We start from the raw sequence: 17,035 nt of genomic DNA on the forward strand, positions 1-17,035 counted from the left end.
AGGTAAATACGGAAATGTGTGGGCATTTGGCGATCGCCAATGCAGCAGAGCCTAGCTATTAAAAATTGTATATATATGTATAACTAGTAATAATTAAGAAAGAGTACGAAACTTTTTTCCATATTCTCAAGAGTACTTGAAAGATTTCAAAGATGTTCTTAGAAATGTTTATTAACTAATAACAATTAGTAGTAAGATGCTGGGTTCGAAGTAAGTTTGTATGTATGACCGCCGGTGTGGGATGGTTCGATACCTCGACTTGGCCACACTATTAACTGGTACCTTCCTCTGCGTTACCGCGCCATTCCAAGAGCTCAATAATATTAAGCAAAAATTGTTTACTTTCGGGCACCCAATAAAAGAATCCAGAAAAATGAGGACCGGAGCAGCAATCAGCTGTTTTCTTTTGATATTCAACAGAGTGTGCTGCCAAAGTGGCAGCGAGGAGTACTGGGTTGATCCGTATCCCCAATGGGCTGGTTTGGGTGATGATATAAATAATCAGCCGCATACATCCTGCGAGTGTCCGGCGGCTTCAGAACGGTCTTTGGAAGCTGTGAATGACGCCATGGCCCTTACGTACTTTAAAAAGTTCGTCAATTTGCTGTTCCATCGAAATCGTTTGCAGGTAAGATCGCTGATTGAACCATATTTGGAGACATGACGTCATAGATATAACCTTTGTAAAAATAGTACGACGCGAAATTGGCGCTCCATAGGCGATCATTGCTTTTCTCGATACTGCCAACGCAATTGGAAGAACTGGAGAAGGTACAGGATGCCCGGGATCTAGACATTTTGGTAACAAAGATATTGGAAAGTGCGAAGGAAACTTCAACTTCTGGCCAGTCCAGGTGGACCTTTCCCGGTCTAAGTGTATTTTCCTTATTCAAGGAATCTGTAGCGCTGATGAAGACGACCGATGTATGTAGATGTTATGGCTTTTATGGAAACTTGGCTTAATGACGAATTACTTGTTTACTCCATCTCCAGGTGCAATTCATCCTGTTTGTGACACTAGCCGCCATACTTGGCTCCATTGTGTATAGACGTTATAATGTACGATTAATTACGATTTTTCTATCAGGTACTTTTCTGTTTGGATATTTTCACACCTATATGGAGTGTAACAGAGTAGGTATCTCAGGAAATCAAGTGAAACTATTCTCATTATATGTTCATACATAGGAAGCAGATGTTGAAGCTATGATAGAGATCATAAAACATCAACAGAATCCAGGTAGTTCGGCCGAAATGCCCTGGTATTCTAGACTGGCGAGCATTCTTTCTCCTTCATCGCCACAAGACAAGCAAATAGAGATGTTAAGGTAAGAATATTTTTTTAAATAAGCAAAAAACATATAATAAACGTTTTATTTTAGGAAGTCCTCGAAGGTCAGCCTTTCAATCTGCAGACCAGATAAAGTGTTATTTATGTATATGAATGACATATTTATCACACAGTTAGAAATATTGATTGAAAAGTTGTGGGCAGTTATAAGGAAGATGAACTGTAAGTTTTTATATTTCTGATAGTTTTCGAATGTTTCCAAAAGAATCCTAATACTATGGTCACGCGATGAAACAATTTTAAGAAGATTGTGAAGATAACATTTGTATTAATTGTTCCACATACAAATTATATTTATAGCATTCGAATGCAATGATAATATTGTAAATACGAAATGATTATAGATCGTCGTTTAGCCGTAGCTGAAGGCTTCAGAGAAACATCGGAAAAAACTACTGTAGTATTTATTATACAATTAACACATTTTAATGTATTCCCGTAGCTCGAGAGTCATTTCCTTATAACCTTATAGCACCTATAATTTTGGTGGCTTTGGTGGCGTACATTATAAAACTTACGTTTAAATACATCATCAGCCCCAGAGCTTGGGCCTCCTTACTCCACAACAATTCAGCACCGATCGCCGCACCAATGGCCCAGCAATCAATTGGTTCACGAGACTCCGGTGAAGACTGCTTATCCGGCGATAACTTAAAGATGCTGTTAAATGTAATGAGCTCGACAAGTATTCCACAAAAGACTCAGGCCGTAGCCGCTGTTTCGGGTGTCCAGGAGCTGGTAGAAGCTCTGGAAGCTCCTACCACACCAGAGAAAAAGAATATAGATGAGAGCGATTCTAGCAGCGGGAGCAAGTTTAACCTTTCTGAAAATGATGAGTTCAGCAGCGGAAACAAATCCAACCTTTCTGAGAATGATGGATTCACGCTGGTCGACGATCATGAAGATGATAACATCGATAATTTGTAGCGTTTGGCTTTAAGCTTAATTTGTAATTTAAGTGTAATGTCCGTGATTTTTACCCAGTTAATTAGAGTCCGTATATTTTCCGGCAAATAATTCAATTATTATTTTGGTTGATTTGTCATAGTTAAATTTTTATTTAAATTATTTTGCATGTTCTTATTTTTATTTGCACGATAAGTGTTATTAAGATAAATCTTCAACAATAAGATCTTTTAAGTAGGCCACCAAACTGTTAATATTTTGCATGTTTATTATTACATTGCCGGCCCTTCAAAAAATCGGATATAATTTTTATGTAACTTTTGTTGATCCTTTATATTTACAACTTGGCGCTCAGGCGATTATTTTTTATATTATTAGCAGTGGGCGCTCTTTGTGAGTTGCATATTAATTGAATGTAAGCGATAATTAAATATTCGGTTTTTAAATCTTGTAAAATCTAATTCAATATGTATACAACTAATATATTTATATATCTATGTATATAGATCTATATGGTGTGTATATATTTTTGTAAGAAAAATTAGAAAAGAATTTCGGTGTAAATATATTTATTCGTTGTATTTTAAATCATGCACCTAAAATGTATTATGCTTTAATTACAATTCATTGTTATTATAAATTTTTTGCAACTAAATAATTTACGCAATAGTGAAATGTACTGTATGGAAAATGTTATCTCCATTACACGGCACATACTGAATAGCCATAACCCAGTTTGCTGTCTATAATTAAATGTACCTAAAACTAGAAAAACACGAAGCAGAACCCAAAGTATAGGCAGGCTACCTATGATTCTCAACTAAGGCTGGTGTATCGTAATCGTAATCGTCCAATGTCTATGGCAAACCGAGAGAATTTATCTAAATTGATTTCACAAATCTTATACGCAAATTGGTCCGCTATCATAATCTTGATTAATAATTTTTTCTACTCGAATTCAACAATTTATTTTAAATCTAGTGTGTAATTTTCACTTCTTGATTTATGTTGGCTGGGCTGTTCTACTTATTTGTCCGGCACTGCTGGACCGCGGACCAGCAGCTAAAGATACCAGTTTTGATGAGCAACATCATAATTAATGTAATTACTTGCTCCTCTTTTGGCTAATTGGTTTAGCAGCTATTAAAGCATATCATTCACTTAGTCTGATTGGTAAAATTTAAAAAACTAATCCTCTTAATATCAAACAACAGCAAACTATGCGAAACAATTTGTTCAACTCCTACGCCTACCCACAAGCCAACCAACTATTAAAATTAACGAATACCACAATTGGGAACGGTTTATGTTAGGTTATACATATGTACGATACATAAGTGTTTTAAAAACAGGCAACTTATATCCCATCTATGCTACTGCAAAAATGCACCAAATGCTCTTCAAATATCCTTCGATGTACGTGTTCCTTGGCTCACTTAATGAATGTGAATGCAATTGTACTTAAACATGATTCTGACTTAGGCTAACTCTATGATCTGATCTTTATAGTTTCCGGTTTTGTTGCTACATATTAAAATGCTTTTGCTTTCGTTAATAAATTTCAGCAAATAAGTGTAAAATTGTACATACACATTTAATATAATACAAAAACACAATGCCATCTCGAATTTGTTTATGTTTTTCCTTTTTGGGACTTTTGTGTGTTGTTGGCCATGAGTATTTTATACATTAGCTTTTGTGGCGATCGGGGCAACGTCCAAATCTGTATTATTCTGTTTAGGTGGTAAATAGTTAAACATCAATGATAGTCAGGGGAGGCATCGGTTCTCATTACCGGTTCGAACCCTGATGCCCCACTATGGTCTCCATGACGACCATGGAGAAGTCTTCCGTTGATGGATCCATGTAAATATTGTTATCATATTGTAGTAGATACAGATTCTATGTCTTTAAGTAGGTACTTTGGCTTTCGTTAGAGATATAGTGTATAGCTATCTTTTGATACCTGTTTATGAATGGGTTGGTGGATCTCATGCAAGTATGTATGTAAACATTTGATATGTATGCCGTTACGTTTCAGATGCGATTATGTGTAAACTTAGGGTTAGCTTTCGTGGTGTGTTTAGTAGTATAGTATCGTATCTGGTATCGTGTACTCTGTGCGACTAGAAAGATCTGATCTGCTCGAATATAACCTATGCAAAATATATATGTACTCGTAATCGTAGTTGCAATCGTGTTGTGTGACTTACATCAGTTCCTAAATACAAGTGTCTCGTTATGGAATGTAACTCTATATGTGGGTAAGTGGATGTGTGTGGTGCGTGGCTCGTGTGGGTGGATGGGTGGTTGAGTGGTTGGGTGGCTGGGTTGTGATACCTAAACGAAAGCCCAACCACCACCCAACCCACGCTGCTGCCCCAAGGCGAGTATTTGTCTGTCACCGTCTCCGTCTTCACTTCAGCTCGACGCAATGTGACCCGGGTCACATGCCATTTGCCATCTTGCAATCCGATGCTTACATAACGCGACACTTCTCCTTGGCCCCACCGCTGGCACTGGCTCCCGCATCTCCGTTCTCCGGAATCGTGCCGTTTGTGTCCTTGGACTTTTTCTCCTTCTTCTGTTTCTTCTGCTTCTTGGTGTCCAGTTGCAGGGATACGGTGCGCGTCTTCTCCATATTCAGCAGTTCCTGGAACAGCTCGGTCACATTGTGGTTCGTCTTGGCTGATGTCTCCATGAAGGATATGCTCCAGGTTGTCGCCTGAGCTTGGCCCTCGGCCTGGGAGACCTGCAGAAAGAGAGAAGAGTCAGAAAATCCATGTAATTAAGATCTGGATCAGAATACAAACCTCACGCAACTCAGCGGTCTCGTCGCACTTGTTGCCCACCAGCATGACGGGGATGTTCGGGATGTCGGCTCCCTGTAGACACAAATTATTAAAACTACGGATTAGGAATATATTTCAGATCAGGGTGAACCTTTAGCTCCTTGATCAGCGCCCAAATGGGTCGAAGCTCCTCTAAACTCTGCTTAGAGCACACCGAGTAGACAAGGATAAAGGCGTGTCCCTTCGAGATGGACAACCTCTGCATAGCCGGGAACTGATGTGATCCAGTGGTGTCCGTGATTTGCAGCGTGCAGATATTCTTGTTGCAGCTGATAACCTATCGGTTGATTGTGGATTAAAAAGATCTCCCCTGAAATGTTGTGGACAGGGTAATTACCTGTCTATAGGTGTCCTCGATAGTCGGGATGTAGCTCTCGCGAAAGGTGCCCTTTATGAAGCGCAGCACCAGCGAGCTCTTGCCGACACCACCGGCTCCGAAGACCACCACTCGATAGTCATTGCTCTGCTCAGGAGCAGCGCGCGTCACCTGGTTCTTCTGCTCCGTCATCCTGGATTCGCGGTCGAGTTTACCGGATTCGAAGTGGAAATAGATTGAGAGAGAAACAGGAGCTGGAGCTTGTTGGCTTGCTGTCGGGCGCTAGTGGAATGTTCTACTTGGGCGCCATGCTTTCGTTTATCTGCAACGATTAAGAGCAAATCAGCTTGGCTACAACGCCCACGCACGCACAACCTTTCCGGGTCTGTTGTGGGTGGTGAGTGGGTGCGTGGATGGTTGTGGGTGGCAATGCTTTAGGGTCCCGAAATAAGAAAAAAGAAAAAAAAAGGGAAAGAAATTAACTTCTAAACGACGAAGTTGATATACCCTTTTTAATGGAAAAAGCGGTCAGTTAGCTATGGGATGTAATACGTTCGACTGATTTGCAAAATATATTATAAATTTTTAAAATGATGATTTTAAAAAATGTAACTTTTAACTTTTAATTATTTATTATTATTTGTTATTTGGTTTGTCCGATCTGATTAGTTTTCACAAGTGTTTTTTCCCTAACAAATGAACCGTCCGTCGGAAGGGCATTAAAAAGAGGAAACAATGCGTGTGAATGTGTGCCGCTAATTTTAGCCATGTGCCAAGGAAGGGTATTGATTTTTTGGCCGACTAGCAGATCGGCATCAGCCTCTCCTCATTATTATCACTGCGATTATGATTGCCCATGGTCGAGGGGTATAAATATGCCTGCTTTGAAGGCGAGTGTCCCGTTTCGAGCGGGTTTCCTGCCCATCCGCCCACACACACTCTCACACACAGACTAGCCTTAACTGTTCACTTCCGCTTGATTGTCCTGGTGGACCTTTTACACCTTTGACACGCCCCCAACCAACGACCCGCCTCCCGATTTTTCGCCGTTTTGTTTTCTCGCACTGTTTTCACACAAACTTTTTTGTTTTTCCACCTCGTACACCTCACGCTCTTTGCTGTTGGATTTTCCTCGCTTTATTTTGGCTTGGATTTATCGATTTTATCTGCGCTGCACTTGCCACCTACACACGCGAAACTTTGGAAAAAATAAAACTGGCTAGTAAATTCAATTTCCCGTTAAGTGGGATTTACCACAGGATAATTTGGGTATTTCCCTATTGCGTCGCAGTATTTACTTGCATTTCGTTGCACTGAAATTCGTTGCAGGACAGGATCTGATGCCCGATGTGACTAGCTTTCTGCTGCAGGCCGTCCTATCCTATCCTCTGGTTCCGATAAGAGACCCGCCCACCCACCGCCCCCACACAACGGTATTACAACGCCTGCGCTTTCCCACTAAACCAAAAAAGCTTTTCAAAGTTTCCCTAAAAACAGCGGAGGCTCGAACCCCACCTCCACCGAGAAGAAAGCTTCTGCACACGTCTCTAATCTTGTGAAGCCGGCCGGCGTGTGCAAAAGAATTGGAATCGAAAGACCCGTGTGTAAAGCCGTGTTTCCAAAGTGTATAAAACCTGGGAGCATCTGGACAAACTGCATCAGTTGTGGTCAGCAGCAAAAACAAGTGAATCATCTAAGTGCAGTGAAAGGCCTAAATAGCCCATCTTAATCTTTTGTGAAGTGAAAAAGTCCAAAAAAAATCAAAAAATCAAGATGCCTTGCCCATGCGGAAGCGGTAAGTTTTGAACTAATAACTGGTCCTAAGATTTTTAGGACGATAAATGATGAGGGTGATATTTTTTCTAATTGATTTTTCATTTTAATCTTAAACTGAAAAATAAAAGTATCTTCAAGTTCTTGTAGTAATTATTCGGAAAATTTAAACAAAAAACTGTTGGCACTCGTATATTAGCAACCCTAAACTTATTCCAGTTGTACTTCATATTAATTTGTAAACCTCTTTCTTTTCTAGGATGCAAATGCTCCTCCCAGGCCGGATCTAAGGGATCCTGCAACTGCGGATCTGACTGCAAGTGCGGCGGAGACAAGAAGTCCGCCTGCGGCTGCTCCAAGTGAGCTTCCCCAAGAAGATATGGAGACCCCCTAATCTCTGAACTGATTTCTGTGTATTTTCGCATTAAAAAACAAACAATGTTTTCTCATTTTCCCTCCACAACAATGTCCAATTAAAGTAATTGAAACCTAAGCTACGTCTTTTCGGATTGCGCAATCAGTTTGTCTGGGGCTTTCTAGGTTAGATTCTCTTTTATTAGAGGTACTTTATGTACATATGTACGTGGTTGGCGATATGCGTCGTGGAAATCGGATGGTCAAGTGTTTTCCACATATGCAACGAGTATACATATATTATTTAACTTAGTTAAGCAATATGGTAATCTGAGACGCTTCGCTTCCATTTTCTGAGGTGAAGAGACTGGGGATTGGATTTCAAAGCACATCTGTTTGAACTTCTGACTTGTAGATATGACTACAGTCGCGGAAAGAAAAGTATAGCAGCTGCTGAGTCGTAGATATTATCTCTATTCATAGAAATTATCACATTAGTCATTTTTTAAAATGACTTGACTTCTTCTCTTAATAGAATAAGTATTTAAACAGTAAACACTCTTTTTTCTACATTTTATTTGATGACAAATAATATTTCATATTCATAACCGATATGAATATTATAAAAACATGATTCACGAATATAAATTATTGTAGGCTGGTTTAGTTTCCAGTATGTTTTGTGCGCTAAGCATCGTCTCAAATCTTTATAGCTTGAAAGTCCCCAAGTGAACGTATTTTTATAGATGTAATTAACATGAAAGTGCAAGAACCTTCACAATGACACCGGAATAAGTCAAGAACAAGAATCCACTCGCTCTTGTTTTCTGAAGTGCGCGATCCAGCTGACCTAGGGGTAAGGTTACAATAGACCCCATAACCATAAATGACCCAGATGGTGCCACACCCTAAGACCTCCAAGTTAAAAAACCCTCATTACTCGAAGTTTATAGTTAGCATTTACTTTGTAAGCCTACGAATGCAGCTTATGTCTAATACTAGGCTAGGTGAACATTAATGAAGGATTATGGGGGAATCGATTGGGGTACACTAAGTGCGCAGTATATGTATGTGAAATCTATGTATGTGCGAGCATGTCTTCTTTTTTTGGTTATCAGCGTGGCCAAACAAATACGGGCGAGATATCACGGCAGTTTCGAAACGGTTCTGTCGAAGGTGCTCGACGCACTCAGCACACAAGGTAGAAAATAGTGGGAAATTCTCGGCCTACTTGATAACGATATTCTGGGCCAGTCGCTTTACAAAGTCGACGTTCAGAAAGTTGGCCATGAGTGTCAGCACGGACTTCTTGGGCGGTCGACAGTGCCGCAGACCCGCTTCCTGGCAACACACATTTGGAAAGCAGTCTAAAGTATTGGTGCACGCCTTAGGATGCAGGTCAAAAATGGGCGGGGGTGGTGCTGTGCACTCTAGGTATTCCGTAACTGAAATAAATAATAATAAATAAGGTTCTTCATGATAAGAATTTATATCTAGGATAAAATTTTAACTTACGATAGTCGAAGGAGCGCTTCACTGGCACTGGGGCTGTTTCTAGCTCCGGCTGTGAAGTGCGACAATATCTTCTCCGCCCATCTGGACAACAGACCCGCGGCCAGCAATCCATGTCTGTGCTACACTCCTGGACATCCCACCAGAGCTCCGCCAGCGGCCTACTGGGACACTTTCGAGGTATTAAACCCAAGATGGCTGATAAAATGAACATATTGGTGTTAAATTGGCACAGAATCACGAGGACTTGCTCTGCTTACGTGCATGTGGAGTCTCCTCCAGGGGCTTTGGAACCCCGGAGACACAGCTGCTGGCTCCGAAGATATCACAGCACAGCTCATCCCTCTGCCAGACGGCACAATCGCGATCCACCTTGCAAATCTTGGGGAAGAGCTGGAACCTCACCTCGTTCTCTCGCGGACAATCGAACCGCAATCGTAGCTCAGCTGCTGCCCGCTTTCCCTTCTCCTTGTCCTTTTCCTTATCCTTATTATTATCGCTGGGAAAGTTCAATGTGGGCAGGGCAATGCGAAAGGGTCCATCCGTAGTGGGCTTATGTGTAGTCGTTGTGGATGGTCTACTTGGTGTTCTAACCGTTGTACTAGTTCTCTGCTCTGCAGGTTTCCTAGTGGTCTTAGCCGCCTTTCTTTGGCTGGACTTATCTTCCTTGGGACTGAACTTCTTGGGCGGATGGGTCTGCTTGGTGGGAGTTCGTACTGCCACCAGACTCTGCTGGCCGAAACTCCAGAAGTTAGGATTGAAGAAGTTAAATCCGTTGGCCAAAGTGGGACGTGGAGCTGGGGGTTGGATGTGGAAAGCAGGTTAGCTGTGTGCTCAGTGGCCATTAGTGTTTCTGCTCCAAATAGCAGACATTACACGTCAAGTAAAGCGCAGTTCCCGCCGCTCATAAAGAGCGTTTGATTTGGTTTTTGTTTCATTATTCGGCCAGGCCCACAATGGATCAACAATTGCCGGTGGAGCGCAGCCTGTTGGCCAACGCTTCCCACCCACTCCACAGACCGATTCCCAGCGCAATTATGTACTTGGCTGGTTGCAACAGCTAGGACGCAAGTAAATCACTCACAAAAACTGAGATGATCAGATCATTACCCCCGGATTAACGACACTTCCCCATAAAGTTGGTACTTCAAATTGCCAACTCATAAAACTACCTAATGGAAGAGCACCTTTAGTGTAATTAGACCCTGTTCTGCTGAAGTAGAGGGGACGATTCTACAACCTAGTGATCATGATCATGCAAAATATCAAAGGCCTAGGCCCCAATAATTGGCGGCCTTGTGTCTCTGGTTCGGACTCAGCCAAGGTCTCCTGGTGCAGCTGAAACCGATTCGAAAGCTCTGGTGCTCCAGTTATCGACGCTTTACACCTAACCTATGCACCTATGGACGTTAAATTTAAGTCCAAACGGGTATATCTGGTTTTGTCCACAATTTGAATACACAATTGCGGTCAGAATAATGAAATTGCTAATCCAAGGTAAAACTATTTATCTGCATTTTTGCAAATAATCATGGATCGATTTTTGGCCATCTAAGTGGCTTAAAATGGCAATTCACTTTTTGAAATAATTTTTGATTTAAACTGTTTGGTATATTAACTTCAATTCAGTAAGATTGGTCAATCCTGGGACATCATCTCAGAAAAGTTTTGGTCTTCATGTTATTAACATTTAAGTCATTCGATCAATACATGCAAAATTAATAGGGTATTCAATCTATCGGTGAACCTTCCACGACCTTTTCTCAGACAACTTCTTTGTCGCTTTGTTGTAGCTATATTCGCATTACCACTTTCAATCTTTATGGTCGAAACCGAAAAGCTAGGTCAGTGCCAGCATCTTCAACCAGTTTGCATGACTTTTAAGACCAGTTGCACTGATCTAAGATCAAAGTATATATACATATTCCGGACTAGTCTGCTTTATCTATCATTTTACGATTGAATATATATTTCCATTTGATCATTATTTGGTTTATAATCGTTTTAGTTTTCTGGGCACTCACTTGTTGTCGTTGTCGTAGTTGAAGTTGTGGTTGTTGTTGTGGTGGTGGTAGTGGATGTGGTTGTTGTGGAGGAGGATGGCCTGCGCCGCCGGACCACCTGAGTGCGCCTCCGCTGGTTGGATGCACTCTGCTGCAGCGGCCGCCGCCTGGTCTGATCCCCTTCTGAAACCGCTGCAGTTTCTTGGGCTAGCAATGGAGCTGGGAGCGGGAGCTTGTATTGTGCAACTCCGCGGCTTGTGGACGTCTTAGCGGCCGTTGCACAACCGATGGATAGGTAGAGAGCTCCCCCAGCAGCCAGGAGTTGCAGCCAGATCAATCTCATTGCGGCAAGGGATCACTTAAACCAACACTAAGCCGCTGACCTTTTCGTTGTAGTCACTTACAGTCTGTGTCACTCACTTAAGCACTCATCTTTGGTGGGAATTTAGGTGATATTTTAGTTGAACAAGCGCGACTTCGTTGTTTAGACACCGAACGACTGCTTCAGACTCCCAAGCCCAATTGGCGAATGTGCAAAATTTCGAATTTCGGCAGCGGAGCCACCAGACAAAATCAGCTAAGAGAGCTTAAGCGGGGGCTGACCCGCTCTTTAGCGCCCCAAACTGGTTTTTACTCTGGTCTGACTCTCGGAATAATGGGCTCTTGTCTGGCTTCCACAGCAGTTGTGAAGGTGGTTGTCTGTAGTCAGTGGGTACCACTAACCCACTGTCGTAGAAATGAGGAAGTGCAGACTAACAGCCAGGAGATTGCTTCCGTCTTTCCAAAAGGACACCATCAATTAAGGGGTAAATAAACGCTCTTGACACATTCGCGTGGGAATCAAACAGGTATACCTCGAAATCATGCTCCTCGTGTTTTACTTTCATTTTATCACCAAAGCCAAAAATTTGTGAAAATTTTTAAGGTGACCATGAAGCTACAGAAAAAATGTTTTATATTAAAATTTTAATTTATCAGACAAAAAATCCACAAATATTTCGCTTGTCTAAACTTTCCTTAGTCACAAGTCCGTAAACATCTCTAACTCACAACTGGCTGAGTAATAGTTTTTGATCATATTTTTAAACAATTCATATAGAAATTGTGTGTAAGTCCCCTCAGTTTCAAAATAAGAAATGTGCATATATTTCAGTAAATACTACTGCAGAAGAATATGTTAAAAACTATTAAACTTTTTACTAAACCAATGTTTGATGATATGTTTAATCAAGTTACATATTAACATGAAACACCACTGCTTTTCATCACAATCACGATCTGAATTTGAAGAGAGCCGAAATTCGGGGATGACCCGGTCTCTTGCGTTGCAAACCGGTTGTTTTTGTTTTGGTAGCGGCTTAATGTGTTATTAGGTGACACAGACTCACTGACTGATCGCTCTTCAGTCTAAAAACAAGGAAATACACAATTTTCCGGCATCTGTCAACACAAATATGTAGATGCCTAATAAGATTAAAGCATAAATGATGGTAAGAGTAGATACCCGCTAAGATATAGGGACAAATTATGACACAAAATTAAATACGTTTCTTGTTATGGGTTTAATCAGACGGAGATTTAAACAAACTATTGGTTTAACAAAGATCCTTCGCGGAAGGTGGTAACTGTTGGAATTCTGTGGTGGTGGCCATTCTGGTTACTTGCTTAGAGATTACTTTGGAATTGGTTCCATGTGTGCTTTGTCCTTGCTTAAATCCCCAAATGATTATGTTGTGTTGCTGTTGCTGCTGCCGGCATATTAATATAAGGAGTCCCCAAGTTGCGGCGAATGCTTATATTAATGTGCCGATTGTTGTTTTGAGACGCGAGTCACGCGTTCCAAATGGCGAAGAGGACATTTAGTCCAGCTGAAAGAAAAGAATTTTATTAGTAATCAGTAAGTATTGAATATCTAGGTAACTCACCTTCTTGAAGCCAATGTCGTTGGCGTACTCCCTGAAGCACTGACGGCAGATGTTCAGGCCATACTTGCGGATCAGACCGTGGCGGTTAGAGCAGGCACGGCTGGAATGAGATCGAATATCATAATCATACCGGTTCTACTAAGTAATTCCAATAGCTGACACAATTTGCCAAACAGCAAAGCTATCGCTCCACTCGGCAGCACCACTTCTTGGTAGGAGTGACGCCTTTTGCCTCGTGTAGCTGTTACTTTGGCCACCCTCAATTAAGGAAACTGTTCAAGATGTTTAAACACATATTTCCGTACTCAACCGGGGGCAAAAGACATTTATAAATCAAACATTACAATTGACAACACAAATTGGCAGACGCCATGCGTGAAAATAAAAGCGGGTCGTGAATAACCTCACTTTCAACAAACATGCAAAAATCGTGCAAAATACTGGGTTACGGGACAAGCATTTAAACAAATTGTACATCAAAAAATACGCAATGCTACGGGTCAGACAAATCTTACCAGCTTCGGGAGCCTTGGCCGTATTTGCGGGGATGCGAGTACCAGAGAGTAGCGAAACCCATGTTGGCGTTTTCCACGAGAAATTCGAAAAGAAAAGGAACTAGGGATGGCACACATAGCTGGGGGTGGCACTATCGATTCGGCGATATTTTTGCAAAACAGATCATCTTTTATCGATTGTACGTGTTGACTATCGACAAAATGGCAACGATGTGATTGTACAGTATGGCAACGCTTTAACCTCTGGCGCTTTATTTGAATTCTAAGTGAACTACTAGATATAGGTATCCGAAAATAACGGTAGAGATGGATTGTTTTTTACAACCACAACCCTGGCATTTTCGCCAGATGACAATAATGGCATGCTGCCGTCTTGCATTTGTTCTTGATTTTGTTGTGGTTCAAAAATCCTCATCATTTCCATATCCTGGACGGGCTCTTCGAAGACAATTATCTGTTGTTCCGAGTCATGCGATTCCATGGGAACAGCCTGCATATAGTGCGACATTAGGAAACCGTTGTTCACCTCGTCCATTGGCAAGCACATCATTCCCTCCTGCTGTTCTGATGGCACGACTGAATACTGCATTTCTGGATCACCAGTGTCCGTTCTGGGTCTGGAGTCAGATGACACGTCACAGGGACTGGCACCACTTTCCTGTTGGTCGGGATGTTTCTGAGCCTTCTGAGCTGCAGCCGTCTCTAGCTGGAACTTCTGCATTTGCATCATGAGGCGCGAGTTGGCGTCCAGGTGGGAGTGCCGGGCTCGGATATGCTTGTCCCGGTCACCGCGCTGCCGAAAAGTCTTAGTGCAAAATAGGCAGCTGTACGGCTTTTCTCCGGTATGTATGCGCTGATGGTTTTTGAGGGCATCTGCCCGGTAAAATCGCTTGCCGCACTCCTCGCACTCGTAACGCCGCTCACCGCGATGGATTAGACGGTGCTGATAGAAGACCGACCCAGTCAAAAAGCGTTTGCCACACACCAAACAGAGATATGGTCGTTCACCGGTATGGCACTTGCGGATGTGGTCATTTAGATCTGGACGGATCGTGAACTTCCTGTCGCAATTTTCCTCTTGGCATACGAAAGGCTTGACACCTGTTGAAAAAGGCTCCCTGTAGTGAAGATTTATGTTTCGCAATTACTTACCCTGGTGAAAGCGCAGGTGCTGCCACAGATGGCTTGACTGGGTGTACGACTTTCCGCAGATGTCGCAGAGGTATTGACGCAGGCGACCACAGCCCGTGTTGCGGGTCTCTTTTTCGCGTTTCTTCTTGTTCAGGTGCTTCTCCTCGTTATGCGCCAAGATCTCATGGGCGAACTCAAAGTTGACCTCGCAGAATTCACAGGGAAGCAGCAGTTTCTCACCATTTTCGCTGAGTCGCGGAAAATAATGATAGGAGGTATACCTGGTAGAGCGATAAATATAAAAACTAAAGGTTATTCTATAAGATTTCGACTCTACACCTTACCGATGCTCCTGGAGCAAATCTGTATTCGCGAACTTTAGCTCGCACACATTGCACACAAAATGTCGACTCAGGGTGACATTTAATGACCTGATTGCCTCCCTCATGAAGATGCAGTCTGTCTGGAAGTGGATGCTGGCCTCCTTTGCCGTGTTCATCTGGATGTCGCAGGCGTTGCACTCAAAGCGCCGCTCAGCCACATGGGAAGCCGAATGAACGAGGAGTTCTGCTATATCAGCAAAGATGTACTCGCAGAACTCGCACTGCAATACGCTGCCCAAAATCAGAGTGGTAAAGAGGTCATTTTCCCTTCGATTACCATTTTGTATGGTCGCTGTTACTGTGACTTCTCCTCCCAGCAACATCTCCCCTTCCAGCAATAGCTCCTTGAAATCTCTTTGAGCAGTGGATGTATTCTCTGAAGTTTTACAGCTTAAAGAATGATCCGGATAGTGAATTAGGCCGTGCTCGAAAGCCACCTGCGGATCATAGAAGATGCGACCACAGGCGTTGCACTTTACCACGACATGGAGGCCAGCAGCCGGAACCGTATGCGGTTGCAAGCTGGTCTGGGCAGGGATCAAATCAAGAGCATGTTTCTCCATGTGTCGCACTAATCCAGAAGCGTGCACAAACTTACGATCGCACATCGTGCATTCGTTGGGACCCTTTATTGACTTTCTGCTGCGCGAGCTGTCGATGCCAGTGGTCAGGTCGTACTTCATTTCGTCCTTCATGTAGCGACGCAGGCGCACTTGGTTCTCAAGAATGACCCGCTCGCTACTCGGTTTGGTGGGCGGAGCGGGAGGAGCACAGATAGTGGGGACTGGAAGGGGCTTCTCCTGCTGGGGAGCGGGCACTTCAACTTTTTTTCGATTGATCTCCCCCTCGCAAGTGTGGCCTTGAAAGGCTACGGGCTCGTAATAAATTAGACATTGTGGACACTGTTTCCGGTTGATAGTGGCCGCAGACGAAGTGAAACGCGATCCTAAAAAGGAGTTATATGAAACTAACCTATTTAAATGACTCCATTAAGATTACCATGAGGCGCGGATTTCTCCGTGATCTTGTTGCTAGTAACCCCGGCCAAAAAGTCGCGAATCTTCAATTGCTCTGCTTGAGGGTCAAACCCGGTCTTCCCGTCAGCTTCCTGCAGGATCTGCTTGAGAGCCGGATCCGCCAGGGTTCTTTCCACTACCACATCTGTGGGCATTGGAATTGCATTCCCTGGCGCAACGGTAAAGAATCTAGACAGATCCTCATGGCTAACAATCTGCTGAAAGCCTCCACCACTATCGTTGGTTGCTAGCACCGTGGCTCCAGGTTGCAGGTCGTCGGGGTTTAATTGGTGGTCGACCTCTACCTCGATCTCGGCCAGCGTATATTCGCCCGCATTATTAACCTTCATGGTTAATATAGGTTAATCGAAATACACACAGCACTTGTTCGAACTCTCAAAAGGGATTGAGAAGGTATTAAATTGGGAAGCTGTTGGCCAGATTTAAGAAATTTACACAATTTTTATTTCCCACCGGAAGAAAAACTTGTAAAGAAATTTTCACGATACGTTTCCGTTGCTGATAAGTAGGGAAATGAAATTGCTTTCTCCGTCGGTAGAAGAAAGTTGGCGACAGGAGTGACAGTAAACTCTATGACATCGGATAACTCTATAGGGTTTTAGCAAAGGCAATACTCTAAAAGTGTATTTATCGAAAACGTTGATGGCAAGCATATTATTGAATGTACGTAAAACGTTTACTCAAAATTTCAGAAGGTTCATTCATATATAACTCATAACCCATATAACCCATATTCAAGAAATGCGGGTCGTTAGTATATATAGTTCTTACGTATTTTTAGAAGGTTAGTCTTTAGCAGAAAATTATTTCTTTCGGAATGCGATAGATATGGTTAATAACGTGGTTTCCGCTTTTGGCTGACATTAGTCATTAGTCAATTCTCTGATTTTGGACTTACCCAACCTGCAAGGCATTTGACAGCTAAAGCGCATATCGTACACCTCTGCCGATATGTAGTTTACGGCAATTGTTTATGT

At 42.5% G+C, this 17,035-nt stretch overlaps 6 protein-coding genes across 6 annotated transcripts; 2 read left to right on the forward strand and 4 right to left on the reverse strand.

Annotated features, from left to right (window-relative positions):
* Positions 1-251: 251 nt before the first annotated feature.
* On the forward strand, positions 252-2,850 carry LOC108110118. Its single transcript, XM_017219026.2, has 6 exons — positions 252-628; positions 694-924; positions 994-1,134; positions 1,189-1,328; positions 1,383-1,513; positions 1,794-2,850. The coding sequence occupies exons 1-6, from the start codon at positions 374-376 to the stop codon at positions 2,276-2,278; spliced, it is 1,383 nt and encodes a 460-aa protein (XP_017074515.1). The 5' UTR covers positions 252-373; the 3' UTR covers positions 2,279-2,850.
* LOC108110137 (GTP-binding protein Di-Ras2) lies at positions 2,810-6,803 on the reverse strand. Its single transcript, XM_041819119.1, has 5 exons — positions 6,680-6,803; positions 5,447-5,747; positions 5,201-5,386; positions 5,071-5,142; positions 2,810-5,009 (listed from the first exon to the last, which is right to left on the reverse strand). Exons 2-5 carry the CDS (start codon positions 5,615-5,617, stop codon positions 4,737-4,739), a joined length of 702 nt encoding a protein of 233 aa, XP_041675053.1. The 5' UTR covers positions 5,618-5,747; positions 6,680-6,803; the 3' UTR covers positions 2,810-4,736.
* Positions 6,804-7,073: 270 nt separating this feature from the next.
* Positions 7,074-7,691, forward strand: LOC108109443 (metallothionein-1). Its single transcript, XM_017217946.2, has 2 exons — positions 7,074-7,220; positions 7,458-7,691. The coding sequence occupies exons 1-2, from the start codon at positions 7,199-7,201 to the stop codon at positions 7,559-7,561; spliced, it is 126 nt and encodes a 41-aa protein (XP_017073435.1). The 5' UTR covers positions 7,074-7,198; the 3' UTR covers positions 7,562-7,691.
* Positions 7,692-8,422: 731 nt separating this feature from the next.
* LOC108110342 lies at positions 8,423-12,502 on the reverse strand. Its single transcript, XM_041819156.1, has 4 exons — positions 11,089-12,502; positions 9,325-9,861; positions 9,068-9,262; positions 8,423-8,997 (listed from the first exon to the last, which is right to left on the reverse strand). Exons 1-4 carry the CDS (start codon positions 11,408-11,410, stop codon positions 8,780-8,782), a joined length of 1,272 nt encoding a protein of 423 aa, XP_041675090.1. The 5' UTR covers positions 11,411-12,502; the 3' UTR covers positions 8,423-8,779.
* A 108-nt stretch (positions 12,503-12,610) lies between these two features.
* LOC108110350 (40S ribosomal protein S29) lies at positions 12,611-13,614 on the reverse strand. Its single transcript, XM_017219390.1, has 3 exons — positions 13,508-13,614; positions 12,993-13,092; positions 12,611-12,935 (listed from the first exon to the last, which is right to left on the reverse strand). The coding sequence occupies exons 1-3, from the start codon at positions 13,567-13,569 to the stop codon at positions 12,927-12,929; spliced, it is 171 nt and encodes a 56-aa protein (XP_017074879.1). The 5' UTR covers positions 13,570-13,614; the 3' UTR covers positions 12,611-12,926.
* Positions 13,606-16,547, reverse strand: LOC108110331 (testis-specific zinc finger protein topi). Its single transcript, XM_017219365.2, has 4 exons — positions 16,021-16,547; positions 14,983-15,967; positions 14,660-14,919; positions 13,606-14,608 (listed from the first exon to the last, which is right to left on the reverse strand). Exons 1-4 carry the CDS (start codon positions 16,385-16,387, stop codon positions 13,782-13,784), a joined length of 2,439 nt encoding a protein of 812 aa, XP_017074854.2. The 5' UTR covers positions 16,388-16,547; the 3' UTR covers positions 13,606-13,781.
* Between the last annotated feature and the right edge of the window lie 488 nt (positions 16,548-17,035).

This window comes from Drosophila eugracilis, unplaced genomic scaffold, assembly GCF_018153835.1.
Source record: "Drosophila eugracilis isolate 14026-0451.02 unplaced genomic scaffold, ASM1815383v1 contig_47, whole genome shotgun sequence".
In the NCBI taxonomy this organism is placed as follows: Eukaryota; Metazoa; Arthropoda; class Insecta; order Diptera; family Drosophilidae; genus Drosophila; species Drosophila eugracilis.

Coding starts and splice junctions, on each gene's coding strand:
- LOC108109443 (XM_017217946.2), top strand. CDS start 7,199: ATGCCTTGCCCATGCGGAAGCG. Junction 7,221..7,457: donor GCCTTGCCCATGCGGAAGCG/GTAAGTTTTGAA, acceptor TTTCTTTTCTAG/GATGCAAATGCTCCTCCCAG.
- LOC108110342 (XM_041819156.1), bottom strand. CDS start 11,410: ATGAGATTGATCTGGCTGCAACTCCTGGCTGCTGGGGGAGCTCTCTAC. Junction 9,862..11,088: donor AACTACGACAACGACAACAA/GTGAGTGCCCAG, acceptor TCCAACCCCCAG/CTCCACGTCCCACTTTGGCC. Junction 9,263..9,324: donor GGAGGAGACTCCACATGCAC/GTAAGCAGAGCA, acceptor TCATTTTATCAG/CCATCTTGGGTTTAATACCT.
- LOC108110118 (XM_017219026.2), top strand. CDS start 374: ATGAGGACCGGAGCAGCAATCAGCTGTTTTCTTTTGATATTCAACAGA. Junction 629..693: donor TCCATCGAAATCGTTTGCAG/GTAAGATCGCTG, acceptor TTGTAAAAATAG/TACGACGCGAAATTGGCGCT. Junction 1,514..1,793: donor AGTTATAAGGAAGATGAACT/GTAAGTTTTTAT, acceptor GTATTCCCGTAG/CTCGAGAGTCATTTCCTTAT.
- LOC108110137 (XM_041819119.1), bottom strand. CDS start 5,617: ATGACGGAGCAGAAGAACCAGGTGACGCGCGCTGCTCCTGAGCAGAGC. Junction 5,387..5,446: donor TCGAGGACACCTATAGACAG/GTAATTACCCTG, acceptor ATCAACCGATAG/GTTATCAGCTGCAACAAGAA. Junction 5,143..5,200: donor CGCTGATCAAGGAGCTAAAG/GTTCACCCTGAT, acceptor TTGTGTCTACAG/GGAGCCGACATCCCGAACAT.
- LOC108110331 (XM_017219365.2), bottom strand. CDS start 16,387: ATGAAGGTTAATAATGCGGGCGAATATACGCTGGCCGAGATCGAGGTA. Junction 15,968..16,020: donor GGAGAAATCCGCGCCTCATG/GTAATCTTAATG, acceptor ACTCCTTTTTAG/GATCGCGTTTCACTTCGTCT. Junction 14,609..14,659: donor GCACCTGCGCTTTCACCAGG/GTAAGTAATTGC, acceptor CTTTTTCAACAG/GTGTCAAGCCTTTCGTATGC.
- LOC108110350 (XM_017219390.1), bottom strand. CDS start 13,569: ATGGGTTTCGCTACTCTCTGGTACTCGCATCCCCGCAAATACGGCCAA. Junction 13,093..13,507: donor GGCCAAGGCTCCCGAAGCTG/GTAAGATTTGTC, acceptor ATCTCATTCCAG/CCGTGCCTGCTCTAACCGCC.